At 42.4% G+C, this 20,116-nt stretch overlaps 3 protein-coding genes across 3 annotated transcripts in view; 2 read left to right on the top strand and 1 right to left on the bottom strand.

Annotated features, from left to right (window-relative positions):
* The window catches only part of LOC311016213 (NLR family CARD domain-containing protein 3-like), a 51,569-nt gene extending 41,873 nt beyond the window's left edge, over nt 1-9,696 (bottom strand). The window contains exon 1 of the mRNA XM_084013791.1: nt 9,692-9,696. The gene's annotated coding sequence lies outside the window, so the exon portion shown is untranslated. The remainder of the gene's footprint in view (nt 1-9,691) is intronic.
* Nucleotides 157-4,512, top strand: LOC311016216 (alcohol dehydrogenase 1). The gene is made up of 9 exons (XM_084013795.1): nt 157-293; nt 1,117-1,218; nt 2,140-2,281; nt 2,459-2,546; nt 2,686-2,905; nt 3,099-3,359; nt 3,734-3,866; nt 4,130-4,268; nt 4,381-4,512. Exons 1-9 carry the CDS (start codon nt 276-278, stop codon nt 4,412-4,414), a joined length of 1,137 nt encoding a protein of 378 aa, XP_083869921.1. The 5' UTR covers nt 157-275; the 3' UTR covers nt 4,415-4,512.
* Nucleotides 6,058-18,287, top strand: LOC311016217 (alcohol dehydrogenase 1-like). The gene is made up of 9 exons (XM_084013796.1): nt 6,058-6,183; nt 7,169-7,270; nt 7,547-7,688; nt 7,869-7,956; nt 16,745-16,958; nt 17,050-17,310; nt 17,547-17,679; nt 17,762-17,900; nt 17,997-18,287. Exons 1-9 carry the CDS (start codon nt 6,166-6,168, stop codon nt 18,028-18,030), a joined length of 1,131 nt encoding a protein of 376 aa, XP_083869922.1. The 5' UTR covers nt 6,058-6,165; the 3' UTR covers nt 18,031-18,287.
* Nucleotides 18,288-20,116: the final 1,829 nt, after the last annotated feature.

Below are 20,116 nucleotides of genomic sequence, written 5' to 3'. Positions count from 1 at the left end.
GCAGAGCTTATCCAAAGTAACAAATGTCTCAAAATGTCGTAAATTAGAAATAAATCAGCTTGATGGAAGTTCTTTATCTCGTTTATTGTCTACAGTTATTGACCAATGACTGAGTAGAATAGTCCCACCCATCAGGATGTTTGCATAACCTCCTTTCCTTGCAGCCGTATTTAAACCTCAAATCTAAGGTCAGCCATCCTCACTCTTCGCTCAAGCAGCTCCTCTCTCTCCTCATTCTCTTCTCTCACATTCTCACCATCAGCTTTGCGGCAACAATGGCCACAGCCGGTAAGGTAGGTACATAATCTGATATGGTGCTATGTAAATATGTACAAATGTGATGTTTTAATGGGCTTTTCAGACTGCAGCACAGTAAATATATGATCAAGTAGAGATATAAAATAGCAGACTCCAAAGCAACAAACAGAACATGATTATGTTTTTATTTGAATGTTATGAGATACTTCAGTGATCGTGTTTTCCTGATGCGGAGGGTGAATGTATGTATGTATGTTCACACGTGTTCATTTCACTCAAACCAGAGTGAAATATAGTGATATCGTTCCCCGTCTATCCGCCTGCAACGCCCCCATGTCCTTCTTTGACTCGGCACACAGCTGGAAACTCTCCACAGATTTGTTGATATTGGCGAAGGCGAGTGGGTAGCGAGCCAATCACAGATCATGCTGGAAGCCCAGGAATTCATTCCTCTCCCACAATGAAATAAAAAAAAAACTAAGAAAGGAAAACCACTCAATGTGTCAATCATCAACTGGTCAAATGGCCAAATAACTTCTATGGATTTTAAACTGTTGCTTCTCATGTGGTGTTTGCTTTTTTCAGGAGCAGCTGTCTGAGAATTGGAAACCACTGTTCTCTATAGCACTATTCACATGCAATTAATAAATGTGCAGCAAATATGTGAAAACCCTTTGATTACGTTTATTGTGATGATCCAGGCATGTAAGTCATTTTGAGAGGAAAGGAGCATTTACAGGCAAATACAGTGCATGAAGGGTTGTCAAGAAACTGCTAGAGCTGCTAAAACCATCCTTGTATCGTTGAACTGTGGCAACACAGTAATGTAAGACTTCATATGGTGTCACTGTTCTGCAGGTCATCAGATGCAAGGCAGCCGTGGCCTGGGAGCCCAACAAGCCGTTGGTGATGGAGGAAATCGAGGTCGCCCCCCCTCAGGCCAACGAGGTCCGCATCAAGGTGAGAGACGTCCACTATCCAGACTTCTTACAACCACAGGAACGTCTCAGTGCAGAAGCTTCATAAGTGATGTTCAGGCTACTTGTTGTTTTGTTTGTAAGACAGCCATAAGCATAACCAGGACAACTGAAAGTGTAAATACAGTTAAGCTAGTAAGGATTTGTTGTTCTGCCTTGAAGGTTTTCTCAGGAATTTGTGGACCAAACCTCAGAACGTCACCAGTTCTACGGCACTCATGCAGGGTGGCAGATATGCACCCCAAATTCAGAATACGCTTTGAAACAATGGGCTGGGTTTTATTTCTAGCAGGTTTTTGTTGAAATGACGATTGTCGCAGATTTGATCAGCTGTAGCCAGATGTAACTAGCTAGGTACGGCTACTGTTATCTAAATCAATTAGTTGAAAACAACATCTCAGGTTGATTTTATTTTTATAAAATAAACCAAGAATCTTGTGATGGGTTCTGACTACATAGAGTGAATGACATATCCCAGTCAGCATCCTCACAAGCTGATTATCCATGTTGACGACATTGACATAAAGAAACAGCCTTATTCTTGTATTGCTTCTTGTAGAGCTCCTAGTATTATACAGACGACAATGAAACGTGTAAGATCACACCATTTTTTTACTGTCAACCTATAAAATGTGGTTTTAGTGAAATGCTCCTTGGCCTTCCCTCTCCAGTTAAGTTAGCCGGACATGCTAATGTTTGCATGAGCATACAGTTTAATCCTTCCTTACACTTTCACTCTTGGTTTCGGAAAGACACCACCCGACAAGTTCTACAGATAAAGAAGTTTAGCTTTCAAGAGAGCTCCTTGAACACTGATTCGCCACATGGAATCAGTGAAATCAGTGAAATCAGAAGCTGACAAGAGACAAGCATCAGTGTTTTCATCTTATGGTCTTTGCCACAGATTGTGGCTACCGGGGTGTGCCACACGGACCTGTACCATCTGTTTGAGGGTATGCATGAAAGGGGCTTCCCAGCAGTCCTCGGCCATGAGGGAGCCGGCATCGTAGAGAGCGTCGGGCCTGGAGTCACTGAGTTTCAACCAGGTCAGTTCAAGCTTACAGCCTCAGCACTTTAAGTTGCCTATCGGCAACCTTGTGGCGGCAATGTTAGCAATGTCAACAGCAAATGTCATTCATCACAACAGACCTTTTTTACAGTTCGCTGCTTTGTAAGTTGGCCTAAAATTCCTTTGATATGCCAACATTGTATTTGAATTTCAGGAGACAAGGTCATTCCTCTGTTCATCCACCAGTGTGGGGAATGTCGCTTCTGTAAGAGTCCCAAAACCAACCAGTGTGAGAACGGATGGTGAGCTCATCTCTTAATACCATGAATCCAGGAAGTGTTCATATCAGGTTACAGACCCATTTCATGGGTTAACATTTTATGCATTATGTCTGTCATAGTGATAAATGTCTCATTCATTTTTGACATATTCTATATTCAGGGCTGTGGATGCTCCCGATGTGATGTCAGCCCCAGACTCCAGGTACACCTGTAAGGGGAAGAAGGTGCTGCAGTTTATGGGGACCAGTACTTTCTCTGAGTACACTGTGGTGAACCAGGCGGCTGTGGCTAAGATCGACCCTGCTGCCCCTCTGGACAAAGTCTGTCTCATTGGCTGTGGGATCAGCACAGGATACGGAGCAGCTGTTAATACTGCTAAGGTGTGTCTGTTTGACTGCTAATGTTGAAGGATAACACCTGCTGAACCCACCCACCTGTTGAATTCCCTTGCACCACAACACAAATTAAAAATACTTTCTGCCAGTGGCACCATAGCATTTAGGGAGAACTTATGTTATAAGAATTAAGACGTCCAACCTAAAGAGCCACGTTGACCCCTCTGCTGGGATCCAGGTGGAACCGGGCTCCACGTGTGCTGTATTCGGCCTGGGAGCTGTGGGTTTGGCTGCAGTCATGGGCTGCAAGGCTGCAGGAGCCAAGAGGATCATCGCTGTTGACATCAATCCAGAGAAGTCTGAGAAGGCCAAGGTGTTCGGAGCGACCGACTTCGTGAACCCCAAGGATCACAATAAACCCATCAGCGAGGTGTTGTCTGAGATGACCAACGGAGGAGTGGACTACTCCCTGGAATGTGTCGGCAATGTGGGAGTCATGGTGAGGAGATTTGCTCTAATCTTCAACAATATAATGAAGAGATTAGACCATGTAAACAACAAGCTTTCTAATTCACTGAGATCTCTGGTTTATACTCAGTTTGGTTCCGTCTCTGTATGAAATATAAGGTACTATCGTCGACCTCTGGCACAGTATCTTTTGTCTCCATTTCTGATTAGGGTTAGGGTTAGGTTAGGTGATGAGTGAGGACAGGAGGAGAATCTGAACGCAAATATTTTTAACTTAATTTGCGCTGTAGAAATGTGCGTTGCATTGAGTTTATGTGGGTTTGGTGTGAACACATCTTTAAAGCACATCTTTTCTAAGCTACTCTGGTCACAAGCCCCCCGACTCTGTGCTCTTTGTCCATCCAGCGGAGTGCCTTGGAGTCCTGTGTGAAAGGTTGGGGTGTCAGCGTTCTGGTCGGCTGGACAGATATGTACGATGTTGCTGCCCGACCCATTCAGCTCATCGCTGGACGAACATGGAAGGGCTCCCTGTTTGGCGGTGAGACACATATGACCATCACCACTAACCAATGATACCAATGATGCTACTATAATTGTCCCAGCAAGAGGGTGTCATTTTTGATTGGTTGTCAGTCTTGAGAGGTTTGTAGCTGGTACATGCTAATAACCTCATTTTGCAATCACTTTCTGTGCAATGACAGTAAACAAAGGCTTGATCTCTGCAATCGTTCAACCAGTGTTATAAAGACCAGACTCTATTTGTTCTTATTTTGTTATATGTGTGTGTTTTCTGGGGCTCAGGATTTAAGAGTAAGGATGGTGTACCTCAGTTGGTTAAAGCCTACCTGGACAAGAAGGTGATGGTGGATGAGTTCATCACTCACAACATGGCTTTGGAGCAGGTCAATGACGCCATCGAACTGATGAAGCATGGCAAATGGTAGCTTGACACTCCTATACTCTCTCCACCATTCATGATTTACTAATCAGCTACATGGATGAAGAGTTAATCTGTGCAACTCCTCTAAATTTGGTTTGTTTTTGGTCCACAGCATCCGGACGGTTCTGAGAGTTTCTCCACAATAAGGCCACTGTCTTGCTTTCAATGTCCCAAAAATCTGTTTACTATTCATATAATAAAGAGATCAATCATCATATAATAAAGAGATCAATCAAATCTTAAATGGTGTACGTGCTTGATTACGTGCCAATCGTGAGAATTGTGTGGAGTATTCACATAAGCAGATTAGATCTGTGGCTTCCTATTGATGTTCTGGTCAGTTATAGGCCAGATACTTACCAAACTGACCAAAGACCAACTATTTAAAAATGTATATTGCACAATTACGCATCAACAGTACACTGCCTCACACGGGGCACCAATTGTGTTGAGGAAATCGCAGGCGCAGATTTTGTTATTAATGGATAATTATTCATATCATACAATTATTGATATGAAGAGTATGATTAATAACATCTATAATATAAAAAGCATCTGCTAAATGACCTAAATGACCTAAATAATAAAGGGTCACCACCCTAAAATCAGGGAAAAGATAACTGATCCTCAGTCTCAATATGAAGGGGTTTATACTCAAATGCCAATAATGACTAACTAAGCATATGAGTACAAACAGTTGAAGGAATTTGGAATTATTTGCTGAGCAGAGGTCGATAGCAATCATTTTTATGCACTATTAATAAACACAGCAGTATGTTCAAAATACTTTATTTACGATAAACAAACATACACCTAGTCTAAGTGACCTATCTACCTTACTACTATACAACTGTCGGTGTGTGTGTGTGTGTGTGTGTGTGTGTGTGTGTGTGTGTGTGTGTGTGTGTGTGTGTGTGTGTGTTATGAAGTGGCAGCTGTGGGTGTTGACTGTCAGCCATGTGGTTGGGTTGAAGTCCATGAGAAAGAGAGGTGCAAGACCTCTGTTCCGGTTGAGATCCGAGGAGAACGAGAGCGAAAAAATATACAAAAATGCTTGTTATATTTGTCCTGTGTTTCCCTTCTACTTAAATGCATTGGAATGACAGTAATCTATTACTGCAGCATCCTATCACAGGCAGATCAGACTTTGAACAACACAACACTAAGCTAATAATCTACAGCATTAATGATCAACTCCAATGTTTTCTAGCATATACACCATCATGTACTTTGCACTCTCAGTTATTGCTTATCATATATTTTAATTTTCATTGTGCAAGAATGACTTGCAGTTTTTATGTGAACTAAATGTTTAGTACTATATCCTGTACTTGTAATTCCCCCAGTTATCTCGGTCACCAGGGTGAACAATACAATAAGCTGTGTGTGTATATATATATATATATATATATATATATATAATTTTTACTTTGCAATCTGTTCTCCAACTTCTCTTTCAATAAGTTTATAAATTATGGAGCTAATTGAAGCCTGGTGGTGATTTAAGGAGTATTGCTTTGGCAAATGGTAATGGACCTGCATTTATATAGCGCTTTTCTAGCTAACTAGCTACTCAAGGTGCTTCACACTACATTCAGTCATTTTACCCGTTCACACACACATTCATACACTGATGGCAGAGGTGCTGCCTGCACATCAGATTTTGGGATAAAGAGTCCACCCAGGTGTGGTGGTTGTTGCTGGTTTATTCCACGCAGACTTCAGATCCGTTGGGTATTTGTGGAGTAATGTAAGTCCATGCCCATGTCAACCACTTTTCAACTGACGTAATATCTTACCCACCGGTCCCGGGACTCTGGTCTCCGCCCCAGTCTGCCCTGCTTTTGTCCTCTCTTAACAACTCTCCTGCTTGTTTACTCTGAGCTCTGTAGCCAAAATGGCCACAGCTGGTAAGGTGAGTAGAATCTAACAGGTAACATTCTTTTTTGTTGTTGTTGCAATATTTAAATATTAATAGTTTAAGATCATGTATGACTAGAATATACTTGTTTCTATAAGCATGCTGGTGTTCCTATATGCATGTTCACTATTGTGAGCATGAGGAGAGTTCAGTGGTTGGAGACTGCATTCCTGTGTGTATCTGGTTACACACATGTGGTATAATGTAACTTAACCTTAAAATACCCCGTTTTCTCTCTCTAACGTCCTCCCTGCCTCAGTGAAACAGCTCATGATTAAACTCGGCAAACAGTTTGTTCTGTGGAACTATTTATTTCAGCCCAGCTGAGGGGAAGGAAGTCTAAATGATAAAAATTAGCAGTGGAGGCCCAAGAATTTATCATATTTTCAGTGTGGATTAAATAAATACTAATGAATTCAAGACAAACACTCAGCTTATCATAAAACTGAAACAGCTCAATGACTCTGTTGTTTAATGGCTGATCCAACATAACTTATACTGGTCGAATTAGAAATCTTGTTTGTGGATTTGTGTAGATTTTAAACTGTTGCTGCTTTCCCCGCGAGTAGCTGTATCACTGAAACCACTTGCTGTTTATGTAACAAAATAATAATAATCAAAATATGTGGAGGACTTAAAACACATTTCTTGGCTTCATATGATACCTTTTTTAGGGTATGTTTTCTCCAGGTGCACCAACCTGCAGGTTAATTGTTAACTCTAAATTGCCCACAGGTGTGAATATGGCCATGGATGTTGTATGATTGACTGCCAAGCTGTCCAGGGTGAATACATTGCCTTGAATTATAGCTCAAAGGAATTTTAATATGAGAAGCTGATAAGATGTTAACTCACCATATTTCCCTGAAATCAAAGGGTCGTAGCAATGTCGCCGTTTTTGTGGGAAACCCTTTAAATATGCTCTAATATGTGTCATACATCATGCTGCGTAGTTTCATGTGGTGTCACTGTTCTGCAGGTCATCAGGTGCAAGGCAGCCGTGGCCTGGGAGCCCAACAAGCCACTGGTGATTGAGGAGATTGAGGTCGCGCCCCCTCAGGCCAACGAGGTCCGCATCAAGGTGAGAGACGTCCACTATCAGAACCCACACCATGGGAACTCACATGATTTATTGTCATGTGCACAACAATGACAGCAGAGCTGTGTGCACAGCCGGCTCACACCTCCAGTTCTTTGTTCCTGTGACGTTTATGTCCCTGGTAATTCATCATTGATGCTTTTGCTAATAACTGATGTTCCTGAATGGAGAGGATGAAAGTGTCTTGTCAAGTCAGAATGTTACAGGTCTCTCTTTAACGTTACAGTTCTTAGTTTAGCGTGTCTGTCTGCTCTGCAGATTGTGGCGACGGCGGTGTGCCACACGGACCTGCACCACCTACTGGAGAGTATGCATAAAGAGGGCTTCCCAGTCGTCCTCGGCCACGAGGCAGCCGGCATCGTGGAGAGCGTTGGGCCTGGAGTCACTGAATATCAGCCAGGTCAGTTTTGAATAGTGCAAAATGTGGAATGTATGCTTATTTGCTTCATTTCAAAGGCTTGGCTGAGTGTAAAGACTGGAAAAAGCTAGTGTGGTTCCATCCACAGTTTAAATATACAGTGACCAATACAGTTGTATGACGGACTCATTGTCACATGACAATATTGGTTTTGTCTTTCAGGAGACAAGGTCATCCCTCTGTTCATCTCCCAATGTAGAGAATGTCGCTTCTGTAAGAGCCCAAAGACCAACCAGTGTGAGAAAGCATGGTGAGCTCATTAAACACTCAAATGCTGCCTTCCACTTTCCATTTTCTCTTCAGTTTCAGCTGTTCAGACCTACAGATGTTCATACTGTGACAGTCCTCTGGCACCTCCTGATTGCCAGGCTTCCAGGAGGTGATCAGTGTAATGGGTAACACCCATGTGGGCTGAGCACCTACACTATATAAGCTGTGGGAATCAGCCATTTTGTCTCTCGGTGCCTGGACGGATGGTTTGTTCAGGGTTTTGGTTCAGCTTTGCTTCTGACATACACCACATGCTCCACTCATCCAGACACAGCACTCATTACTGATTACTGACTTACATGCACAACATTAACTTGCTTTATTCTAATTTGGGTTAAATAAACTTAAAGTCATGTGTGGTCTCCTCTTTGTCATTCCCTTGAGCCGGGCTGTGACAAATGGGGGCTCGTCCGGGATTATTTGGATTGATTAATTGGACATTTTGGAGGAGTATCACACATGACAGTTTGGTAGTTCTTTCGGGAGAGCATTTGTTTCGTTTATTGTTTGGATTGTTAAGATTGTTTTGGGTACGTTTACAGGTGCTGGCATTTTAGTATGTTCTTCGCCTTGCGAATATCTGGAGTTTTTTCCTGGCAGGCTTAGCAACCTGCTCTAATAGTTTGTTTGTATTTGTATTTTTTTGTCAATATTTTTTTTTTTTTTTTTTGTATGTGGTGGTGAAAGCAGCTGGAGCTATATGCTCGGGATCACGTCTAGGGTGTTCTGAGGGCAACTGCATAGCAGGGGCTTTTCAGACCCACTAGTTTACAGTGAATAAATACCCACTGCAAGTAATCACCTGAAGACTAGGGATGAGGTATATAGCTAGGGTTTGGGGATTATCTAGTCTAGGGTAGGGGAAGCTCCAGTGTTCGTTTTAGTAAGTACCTCTGTTGCTAAGCACCTTTTTGGTTGGTTCAGGTTGCGATTGGTGGAGCAGTATGGCTTCTGTAGTAGATGATTTTGTTCGGTTTCCTTCAGAGGCGTTGCTTGATAGCTGCACTAAAGATCAGCTTTTGAGAATTGCTGATTTTTTCAAAATTGAGATTGCAGCCACTCGTCTGAAGGACACAATAAAACGCATCCTTAAGGCAACTTTAATGGAAGAAGGGGTTCTGACTTCTGATGAAGACAAGGGTTTACCGAGTACAACTGTTTCAGCAGGGGGTAGTTTCACTTATGAGCAGCAGAAAGAGCTGCTGATGTTACAGATGGAACATGAGAAATTCAAACAACAAAAGGAGTTGGAGTGTGAAGTAATGAAACAAAGAACGGAACAGGCAAAACTGGAAATAGAACAATGTAAACTGAATCTAGTTAAAGAAGGTAAAATGTCAATATCTGATATGACTAGTTCTGCTGGTTCGTCTAGGGTGGATTGTACTAAGAATCTGAAATTGCTGCCTAAATTTGATGAGAAAGACCCAGACACTTTTTTTTCTATGTTTGAGCGTCTCGCTGATGCACAGAATTGGCCTGATAGTGAACGTACATTGTTGCTCCAATGCATTCTTACAGGTAAAGCCCAAAAGGCATATGCATCATTGACAGCAGAACAATGCAAAGAGTATAAAATTGTAAAGGAAGCTGTTTTAAAGGCTTATGAATTAGTTCCTGAAGCTTACAGGCAGCGCTTCAGAAATTGGGGAAAAAGGAGAGAAGCAAACTCATGTGGAGTTTACAAGGGAGTTAGTGACACATTTTGGTCGTTGGTGTTCTTCATCCAGTGTCGGTTCCTTTGAAGAACTGTGTAACCTTGTTGTTATTGAACAATTTAAGGGTCATTCCGTGTCATTTCATCAAATGCCTCCCACCTGACCATCTCAGAATGTCCTGAAAAAATTCAAGTACAAAGACACACTTGTTAATAGGACAAATCCAAAATATTAGGTCTCTACTTTCAATACTTTTCTCATGAAACATCATTCAATGAAGGGTAGTTTAGACGGTTTTTGGCATCATGCTCTGAAAAGCCATTTTTAAACGGCAATATCTAGAAAACTATCTCACCTGTGGCCTTCAAAATTTCTACAGTGTATATCTGTTACTAAACGCCTCCAGACATGGAATATCAGGGGTGTAGCTCAATGATAACCTAGTATGGTAGGTACTTAAAAAGGGGCTTGTTGAAATAAAGTAGTACATTTGAAGAGTGGCTGAGCTCCCATTTTTGCAGATAAAAGACTTCTATCACTTCTGCCTCTATCTCTGGTGTTAGCTTAAACATTCTACAAAATATGGTTTCTCTTAGATTATTAGTTTCACAGATATTAAGGCTCAAAAATGGAAGTAAACACATCTTTGCCCAACTTCAGAGTCATATTCCAAAAAACTGACACGTATCAGGTCCAAACTTACTTTTTTTTAAAGATCATATTCTTGTTAAAATCATATTAAAAAATCGGGAGGGTGTTTTGCCTCAATTTGTCGCAGTGATTTTTTAAAATCCTGATATTGGTGGGGTTTTTGTGGCTGGTTTTGGTACTGCATGTCCTAACGGCCTACTTGTAAACATCACAGGAGGGCAATTCAATTGTGTTTTTACCATTTACCAAAGACTTACATGTGACTAAATGCTACTGATAAATTTAGCCTCACGAAAACATTCAAATGGATCACAGTTGTAGTTACAGAGGCAATACGTCCTTGAATGTGAGTTGAACATGCTGAAAGCAGCTTTTAATGTCTTAAACCATGAACAAACATAGCAAAATATTGAAGACTGTACATTTTGTCATACTTTAAGTACATACATTACACAACCAAATCAAATAATAATCTTAATTTGAGCATAAATATTTTACATTACAGTACAAAAGTCTCCAAAGTGCGATATTGAATAACAGTTTGTCTCTATGCTCACTATGAGGGATCACACATTTTTCATCTTTTAGATCCAATTCCTTAGTCACATTCATTAATTTGGCAGTGACTTTACAAATAGTCTAATGTACATCTCTGCTCTGTTGTGCTCATCTTTTTTGATGGCATACATGCACCCAGTTTCTGTAGAGGGAACGTCTATCCTTGCAATTCTATGCTGCAGTGGGACATTGCACATGTCTTCTATTCTTGGCCAGTAGAAACTCTTGGCAGGGCCATGTGGGTGCATGAACTGAACCAGTACATCTTCATCTGAAACATCTCTGATACTTCCTATCCACCATTTCTGATCATACACACAACTCACATATTGTCTCATAGTGAGCACAGAGACAAACTGTTATTCAATATCAAACTTTGGAGACTTTTCTACTGTAATGTAAAATCTTATGCTCAAATTAAGATTATTATTTGATTTGGTTGTGTAATTTATATACTTAAAGTATGACAAAATGTACAGTCTTCAATTCATTTGTTCATGGTTTAAGACATTAAAAGCTGCTTTCAGCATGTTCAACTCACATCCAAGGACTTATTGCCTCTATAACTACAACTGTGCTACAATTTAATGTTTTCATAAGGCAAAATTTATCAGTAGTATTTAGTCACATATAAGTCTTTGGTAAATGGTAAAAAAAAACACAATTGAATTGCCCTCCTGTGATGTTTACTTGTAGGATATTAAGACATGCAGTACCAAAAACGGCCACAAAAACCCCACCAATATCAGGATTTTAAAAAATCACTGCGACAAATTGAGGCAAAACACCCTCCTGATTTTTTAATATGATTTTAACAAGAATATGATCTTTCAAAAAAAGTAAGTTTGGACCTGATACGTGTTGTCAGTTTTTTGGAATATGACTCTGAAGTTGGGCAAAGATGTGTTAACTTCCATTTTTGAGCCTTAATATCTGTGAAACTAATCATCTGAGAGAAACCATATTTTGTAGAATGTTTAAGCTAACACCAGAGATAGAGGCAGAAGTGATAGAAGTCTTTTATCTGCAAAAATGGGAGCTCAGACACTCTTCAAATGTACTACTTTATTTCAACAAGCCACATTTTAAGTACCTACCATACTAGGTTATCATTGAGCTACACCCGTGATATTTCATGTCTGGAGGCTATTAGTAACAGATATACACTGTAGAAATTTTGAAGGCCACAGGTGAGATAGTTTTCCAGATATTGCTGTTTAAAAATGGCTTTTCAGAGCATGATGCCAAAAACCGTCTAAACTACCCTTCATTCAATGATGTTTCATGAGAAAACTATTGAGAGTAGAGACTTAATATTTTGGATTTTTCCTAGTAACAAGTGTATCTTTGTACTCAAATTTTTTCAGGACATTGTGAGATGGTCAGGTGGGAAGATTTTCAGAAATTTGATGAAATGACACGGAATGACCCTTAAGCAGTCGGTGCCTAGCTTCATATCTACTTATATCAATGAGAGAAAAGTTAAAGCTCCTGAGGAAGCGGCTGTACTTGCGGACGAATATGTTTTGACACACAAACGCATCTTTGGGGAGCAGAGTCAACAACGGTTTAGACTCAGAGATAGGGGGGAGAAAGATGAATCGGATTCCAGTCGGGGTTCTGCAAAGGGAGAGCAACGCATATTTTGGAGCAACGAATCTATTACAGCTTGTAATTATTGTCAGCGACAGGGTCATTGGAAGAATGAGTGCCCCTTGCTAAAATCCAAAAAGGGTTCTAATACATGCCCTGCTAAATCTGCTGGGTTAGCTGTTCCGCTTAGTAACTCAAGGTCAAGTACTGACAAAATTGTCTCTCCATATCAGATGCAAACTAAAATGTTGGGTGCAGCTGAAATTGATTCAGGGTATGCTCCATTTATATCGGATGGTTTTGTGTCCCTAGTTGACAGCAGTGAGAAGATTCCTGTCAAAATTTTGAGAGATTCTGGGGCATTAAATACCTTTATCAGGGAGTCAGTCTTACATTTCTCCCCATGCTCGGACACAGGGAGTTGTGTTCCAATCAGAGGAATGGGATTGAACACCATTTTTGTGTCTGTTCATACAGTGCATTTGTCTTGCAGTTTGGGACAGGGGGACGTGGAGGTTGGTGTGCGTCCGGAATTACCAGTAGATGGTGTTGATGTCATTTTAGGCAATGATTTTGCAGGAGCATGTATGTGGCCTGATGTATCAGCTTCTGATGTGACCTCACAGGGGTTTTGTGTGTCATCGCCTATAAGGGCACAGGGTTCCGAGGTCCCTGAGCAGTCAATATCTCCGGTGTGTGCGGTAACTCGTTCTATGGGTGTGCTGCCCAGTGTGTCAGACGTTGATTCAGGTAAAGGTAATGATGCTGAATTTGCATTCATGTGGCCAACTGATCTTGTGTCTGGTTCTCATTCAGAATTTGTGAAGGACCAGAAAGATGATCTCTCGTTAAAAGAACTGTTTGAGCAGGCCACGTCTTCTCGTAAGGTGGGAAACTACTCTGGAGCGTATTTTTTCCATCATGATCTGCTGATGAGGCGGTGGGTCCCTCATGGTGAGAATTTGGCCGGGGGGGTAGTGGAGCAGATTGTGCTTCCAGTGAAGTATAGACAATCTGTGATCAAGATGGCTCATGATAATGTAGCTGGACATATGGGAGTGAGGAAGACTTATGATCGTGTATTGCAACATTTTTTTTGGCCTCATCTGAAACGGGAGATAGCAGCTTACATTAGGACCTGTCATACTTGCCAGTTGACAGGCAAGCCAAATCAGTGCATTACACCTGCTCCCTTACACCCTATACCTGTGATAAGTCAGCCATTTGAACATTTGATCATTGATTGTGTTGGCCCTCTCCCTCGGTCAAGATCGGGTAGTCAGTATTTGTTGACTGTAATGTGTCAGGCAACTAGGTATCCGGCTTGTTATCCACTGCATACGATTTCTGCCAAGTCAGTGGTTAGAGCCCTTAGCAAGTTCATTTCGGTGTTTGGAATCCCCAAAGTAATCCAGAGCGATCAAGGCTCAAATTTTACATCTCGGTTATTTTCCCAGGTGCTCCAGCAACTTCATATTAAACATAATAAATCATCAGTATATCATCCACAGAGTCAGGGTGCACTGGAAAGGTTCCATCAACATTTAAAATCATTACTCCGTGCTTACTGTACGGAGTTAAAGGTAGACTGGGAAGAGGGGTTGCCTTGGCTCCTGTTGGCGGCCAGAGAAGTTGTGCAGGAAAGTACAGGGTTCAGTCCGAACGAGCTTGTGTTTGCACACACTGTGCGGGGTCTGTTAACTATAGTGTCAGACCAGTGGAAGCCTGAAGGGCCCCCGCAAAACTTGATCACCTTTGTCAATGGCTTTAGGCAGAGACTTTATGAGGCAGGTGCGCTGGCTAAGGAAAAATTGGAACTTGCTCAGAAAAAAATGAAACGGCTGTATGACCGTAAGGTTGAACAATACCAGTACTGTCCTGGCGATCAAGTTTTAGTATTGCTGCCAATGGTTGAATCACCATTTCATGCCAAGTTTTTTGGTCCGTGTTCAGTTTTGAAACAGGTTACAGAGCAGAACTATCTCATTGACATGCCCAACAAAAGGAAATCATCAAAAATCTGCCATGTTAATTTGTTGAAGCCTTATCATGCTCGTTTGTCGTCTGAGTCCTCTGTGAATGTGGGTAAGTCCGAAGCATGCGGCAACCCCACTCTTTTGGTAAGCACGGTTAACCCCTGTACTTCACAGGTAATGGCAGAGCTTGAGGGGGGAGGAGATGTGTCAGGAGATGGGGTTTTACAACCTCGTCTGACGAATTCAGAGACACTGCGTAACTTGTCTGACTCATTGAGACATTTGGATGACAGTAAATGTGATCAGTTGGTTAGCATCCTTCAGTCCTATCCATCTCTGTTTTCAGACACACCTTCTCGCACTCACCTGATTGAGCATGATGTTGACGTTGGGGATGCTCAGCCCATTAAACAGCGCTTTTATCGGCTTTCTGCTGACAAAAGAGAGGTACTAGATTCTGAGGTACACTATATGCTGGAAAATGGTATTGCAGAGCCATCTTTCTCTGCCTGGTCTTCACCATGTCTACTGATTAAAAAAACGGATTCCACTTTTAGGCCTTGCACTGACTTTCGTAAAGTTAATGCTGTGACAAAGCCCGATGTGTATCCCCTTCCAAGGATGGAGGACTGTGTCGATCAAGTTTGCTGCCCCGACATTTACAAGTCGGGGCAGCAAAATATGTCAGCAAGTTTGACCTTCTCAAAGGTTATTGGCAGGTCCCCCTTTCAAAAAGAGCTCAAGAGGTTTGCTCCTTTATTACCCCCTCAGGTTTATATGCTTACACTGTTATGCCATTTGGATTGAGAAACGCGCCAGCCACCTTCCAAAGATTGATGAATAGAGTTGTGTCTGGATTGTGTGGCTGTGCGGTGTACTTGGACGATGTGGTAATATACAGCGACACCTGGGAGGAACACTTAACCCGAATGACAGCATTTTTAGAACGGTTGGGTTGGGCAAGGTTAACTATCAACCTCGCCAAATGTGAGTTTGCTCGAGCCACTGTTACATATCTGGGAAAGGTGGTGGGACAAGGTGAGGTGCGGCCTGTTGGGGCAAAGGTCGCAGCCATTGAAGTATACCCGGCCCCGTCCACTAGAGCAGAGCTCATGAGATTCCTGGGATTGGCAGGATATTATCGTTGTTTCTGTGCTAACTTTTCTTCTGTAGTGGCCCCATTGACAAACCTGCTTAAGGCTGGAGCCAAGTACAACTGGTCACCTGAGTGTCAGGCAGCCTTTGAGAAGGTGAAGCAGCAACTGGGTTCAGCTCCTGTCCTGGCTGCCCCTCAGCTTGGGAAACCATTCCTGTTGCAGACGGATGCCAGCAATGTTGGGGCTGGGGCAGTTCTATTGCAGTTAGATGGTAACGGTTTAGAAAGACCTGTATGCTACTTTTCTAAAAAGTTCAAGCAGTACCAGCTGCATTATTCTGTGATAGAAAAGGAAGCTCTTGCATTGATCTGGGCTCTCCAGCACTTCGATGTTTACATTGGAGCAGGGGCCCCGCTGGTGGTGTACACGGACCACAATCCATTGACATTCTTGAGTTCTCTCCAAAACCCTAACCAGCGGTTGATGCGATGGACTTTGTTTCTACAGCCTTATCACCTGGATATTCGACATATCAAAGGCCAGAATAACGTAGCCGCTGACGCTCTTTCCCGTGCACCATTGCCTTAGCTACTTGGTTATTGTTGTTTATGTAACCTATGGTTCCACCCAGGTAACATTTGTTGTCTTGCAGGTTACGTGGTGAACCCCGTTCCTAAGGAGGGGGGTGTGACAGCCCTCTGGCACCTCCTGATTGCCAGGCTTCCAGGAGGTGATCAGTGTAATGGGTAACACCCATGTGGGCTGAGCACCTACACTATATAAGCTGTGGGAATCAGCCATTTTGTCTCTCGGTGCCTGGACGGATGGTTTGTTCAGGGTTTTGGTTCAGCTTTGCTTCTGACATACACCACATGCTCCACTCATCCAGACACAGCACTCATTACTGATTACTGACTTACATGCACAACATTAACTTGCTTTATTCTAATTTGGGTTAAATAAACTATTTTGGCAAACTTAAAGTCATGTGTGGTCTCCTCTTTGTCATTCCCTTGAGCCGGGCTGTGACAATACACCTTCAGACAGAAGACAGAAACGCCATATTCAACACGTCTATCGGTGGAGAAACTTTAGGTGCTGTCTGACGTCACCACAGGACAGATTAGAGCTTTGTTTCTTTTTTCCGTCTTGCAAATATATGTTGCACCCAAGAAGCTCAGGAAAAATACAAAAAGTCTGAAGGTATCTACTTATGTTTTTAAAAATCTATTCAGGGCTGCTGGTCGTCACAATGTGGTGACAGATTCCAGGCTCACTTGTAAGGGGAAGAAGTTGCTGCAGTTTACGGGGACCAGTACTTTCTCTGAGTACACTGTGGTGAACCAGATGGCTGTGGCTAAGATCGACCCCGCTGCCCCTCTGGACAAAGTCTGTCTCATTGGCTGTGGGATCTGCACAGGATACGGAGCAGCTGTTAATACTGCTAAGGTGTCTACTGACTGATCCATGTATTTTTACTGTATGGAGCATTAGGACGTCCAACCTAAAGAGCCACGTTGACCCCTCTGCTGTGATCCAGGTGGAACCGGGCTCCACGTGTGCTGTATTCGGCCTGGGAGCTGTGGGTTTGGCTGCAGTCATGGGCTGCAAGGCTGCAGGAGCCAAGAGGATCATCGCTGTTGACATCAATCCAGAGAAGTCTGAGAAGGCCAAGGTGTTCGGAGCGACCGACTTCGTGAACCCCAAGGATCACAGTAAACCCATCAGCGAGGTGTTGTCTGAGATGACCAACGGAGGAGTGGACTACTCCCTGGAATGTGTCGGGAATGTGGGAGTCATGGTGAGGAGATTTGCTCTAATCTTCAACAATAAAATGAAGAGATGTGACCATGTAAACACACACTTTCCAATCAACATCCACTGAGCTCCCTTGCTCCTTTCCAGCAGTAGTTATTGGAGAAGAGCCAAGTACATTCATTTTGTTATACAGCCCATATTTCCTCAGTTATTCCAGAGATCTGGACCAGCACCCCTTTTGGTCACAACCCTCTGACTTTGTGCTGTTTGTCCATCCAGCGGAGTGCCTTGGAGTCCTGTGTGGTCGGTTGGGGTGTCAGTGTGATTGTTGGCTGGACAGACTTAGAAGACTTTTCTGCCCGACCCATTCAGCTCATCGCTGGACGAACATGGAAGGGCTCTGTGTTCGGAGGTGAGACACATGTGACCATGAATCTCTAGGTAGTAGAATTCTGGATAAGACGATGCTCTTACTTTGTGATGTTGTGCCTCAGGCTTTAAGGGTAGGGTTAGTGTTCCTCGGATGGTTGAAGCCTACATGGACAAGAAGTTGCTGGTGGACGAGTTCATCACTCACAACATGACTTTGGAGCAGGTCAATGACGCCATCGAACTGATGAAGCATGGCAAATGGTAGCTTGACACTCCTATACTCTCTCCACCATTCATGACTCAACCACAACTCATATAAACTAACAGGTTGTTATTTCTTTTATTTCTCTTCCACAGCATCCGGACGGTCCTCAATGTTTCTCCACAATAACACAAATGTGGTGCTTTCATTGGCCCCAAATCAATTAAGTGATTCACCAGTTTATTATAAAAGAAATCTCAGCATGACGCTCATTCAAATTATGCAATGCACGTTACAAAATTATCACACTACACCATACATGCCTGACTGTGAAAATCACTCAATGCTATTAGGTGGATTACGTGCAGGTTGAGAGAATCGTCCTCCGATGTCGTACATGTCAGCTGTTTGTGGAGTAAAATACATGAAGTGATGGAGACTGTGGCTTTCTTGTTTTCATTGTGCAACACTTTTTCAGACCAGCTTCCTTCTATCAATATTTACTACTTTAACTTGGCAGCTGGTATTGAAATCCCATTCTAAGTCCAACTGTAATCTTTTGTCTGCTACAACATACATACCTGCTTTGTAAATCACAACTTTGTTCATTCCTCTCATTCCCACTGTGTTGCTGTCAGTCAAACCCAGAAACCTCCAGCCAACTGGCATAAACTTATAATGATTTCCATCTTCATTTATCAAAAGCATCAGGAAAAAAAAGGGGTTCAATAATTTCCTAAAACAGTTGGGACCCTGTAGTGTAAAATACTCAAAGGGAGGGAGGTGGTAGTGAGTATTTGACTTAATGGCAGCAGTCTAACAGAATAATAATCCTGTTATAGGTAGGCAGATAATGGGCCTTAAATTTCTCCTTTCAACCAGATGGAGGCCAGCTGTTCAGGAGTAGGTTTGTGTTCATGAGAAGTGACCACTGGTTTCATCAAATGCTATAAAAGATGACAATTCCCACTCTGTTGGCAGATTTCATTCTTAAATCTCCTGATTTTCATATATCTGAGCGTTAAGTCCTGTTTACAAATCATAACACATAGGAGATTTAGTGTCTGTAGTGTTGGGGGTCAAATGTCAAGGTCATGTCTTTGTAGTGCTGTGACAGAAATAACTATGTGACATGAAGATGGATGTCAGAAAAACATCTTCAGTGAGATTTGGTCGCCGTCTGACACCGACGCTCAATTAGCGTGTGAGCTTTGTATGTGATGCACCCGCCTGGTGCATTATGGGTAGAGCAGCAGACATAATATGAAAATCGAGAGATTCGACACAAAGCCTGAGCGAAGGGAGGTGGCGGGTCAAACCAACAGGACTTTCATACTAGAGACTTGTTTTGGTGCCCCGTGTGAGGCTAATAAAGTCTCAGTGAGTCACTCACTCGTAGTGTGATCATGTGACATTTTGTCACGTGAGTTGTTATATAGTCAAGTTAACGGCAACAAACTAAAGTGAGTGGTTCTGTTGCCTTAAACAACTTCCTGTGAAGATGGAAGTTTACTTTGAAAACACTGTTGGGGTTGTAGCAGGAGCAGATTTGGTTATCAACAGCTAATTATTAATGTCAATATGATTATTGATATTAATAATTATATTTAATATATTATTATGATATAATCATGAATAAACGGGGCACCACCCTGGGATCAGGGAAAAGATAACCAAAAACTGTATTCAGTCTCAATATGAAGGTTTTATACTCACATGCCAATCATCGTGATCATTGGCATAGAAGCATAAAAACAATCTAACAATTAAAAAGGCGTGAAATTCAAGCACTAGCCTTCACAACCTGCTGTTATCCAGTGACATATACACAACAAGCACAAGAGACCGCTAGTTATAATATAATAAGATTTATTAAAATCAGTAATAATGATCACAATCAATAACACTGCAATTAACAAAGCCTTATTACCTAACTACCTAAATACACACAAAGCTAAGCTTAAACAAAGGGAGAGACACACGTGGAGTGTGTGTGTGTGTGTGGAGAGAGAGAGAGAGAGAGAGAGAGAGAGAGAGAGAGAGAGAGAGAGAGAGAGAGAGAGAGAGAGAGAGAGAGAGAGAGAGAGAGAGAGATGGCCGGGCGCGACCACCAGATGGAGCTATTCCTCACAGCGTTCAGGGGCGGAGCCACTGACGTCGGATAGAATTGCGAGAGCTGGCGTTCGTTCAGCGGGACCCCGGTCTTTTAACTGATGGTAGATCACTTACTGAGCTCGTGAATATGTCCGAGGTTGGACACGCACTGTTACCGAGA

This window comes from Eutrigla gurnardus (genome assembly GCF_963514095.1).
Source record: "Eutrigla gurnardus genome assembly, chromosome: 7".
NCBI lineage: Eukaryota > Metazoa > Chordata > Actinopteri > Perciformes > Triglidae > Eutrigla > Eutrigla gurnardus.
The sequence above is the reverse complement of the archived record's forward strand: the minus strand, read 5'-3'. Positions and strand labels throughout refer to the sequence as shown.

Bases quoted from the DNA above. Each gene is read 5' to 3' on its own strand.
- LOC311016216 (XM_084013795.1), top strand. The intron at 1,219-2,139 runs GTGAGAGACGTC...TCTTTGCCACAG, and splicing joins CCAACGAGGTCCGCATCAAG to ATTGTGGCTACCGGGGTGTG. The intron at 2,282-2,458 runs GTCAGTTCAAGC...TTTGAATTTCAG, and splicing joins AGTCACTGAGTTTCAACCAG to GAGACAAGGTCATTCCTCTG.
- LOC311016217 (XM_084013796.1), top strand. The intron at 16,959-17,049 runs GTGTCTACTGAC...GCTGTGATCCAG, and splicing joins CAGCTGTTAATACTGCTAAG to GTGGAACCGGGCTCCACGTG. The intron at 17,901-17,996 runs GTAGCTTGACAC...TCTCTTCCACAG, and splicing joins CTGATGAAGCATGGCAAATG to CATCCGGACGGTCCTCAATG.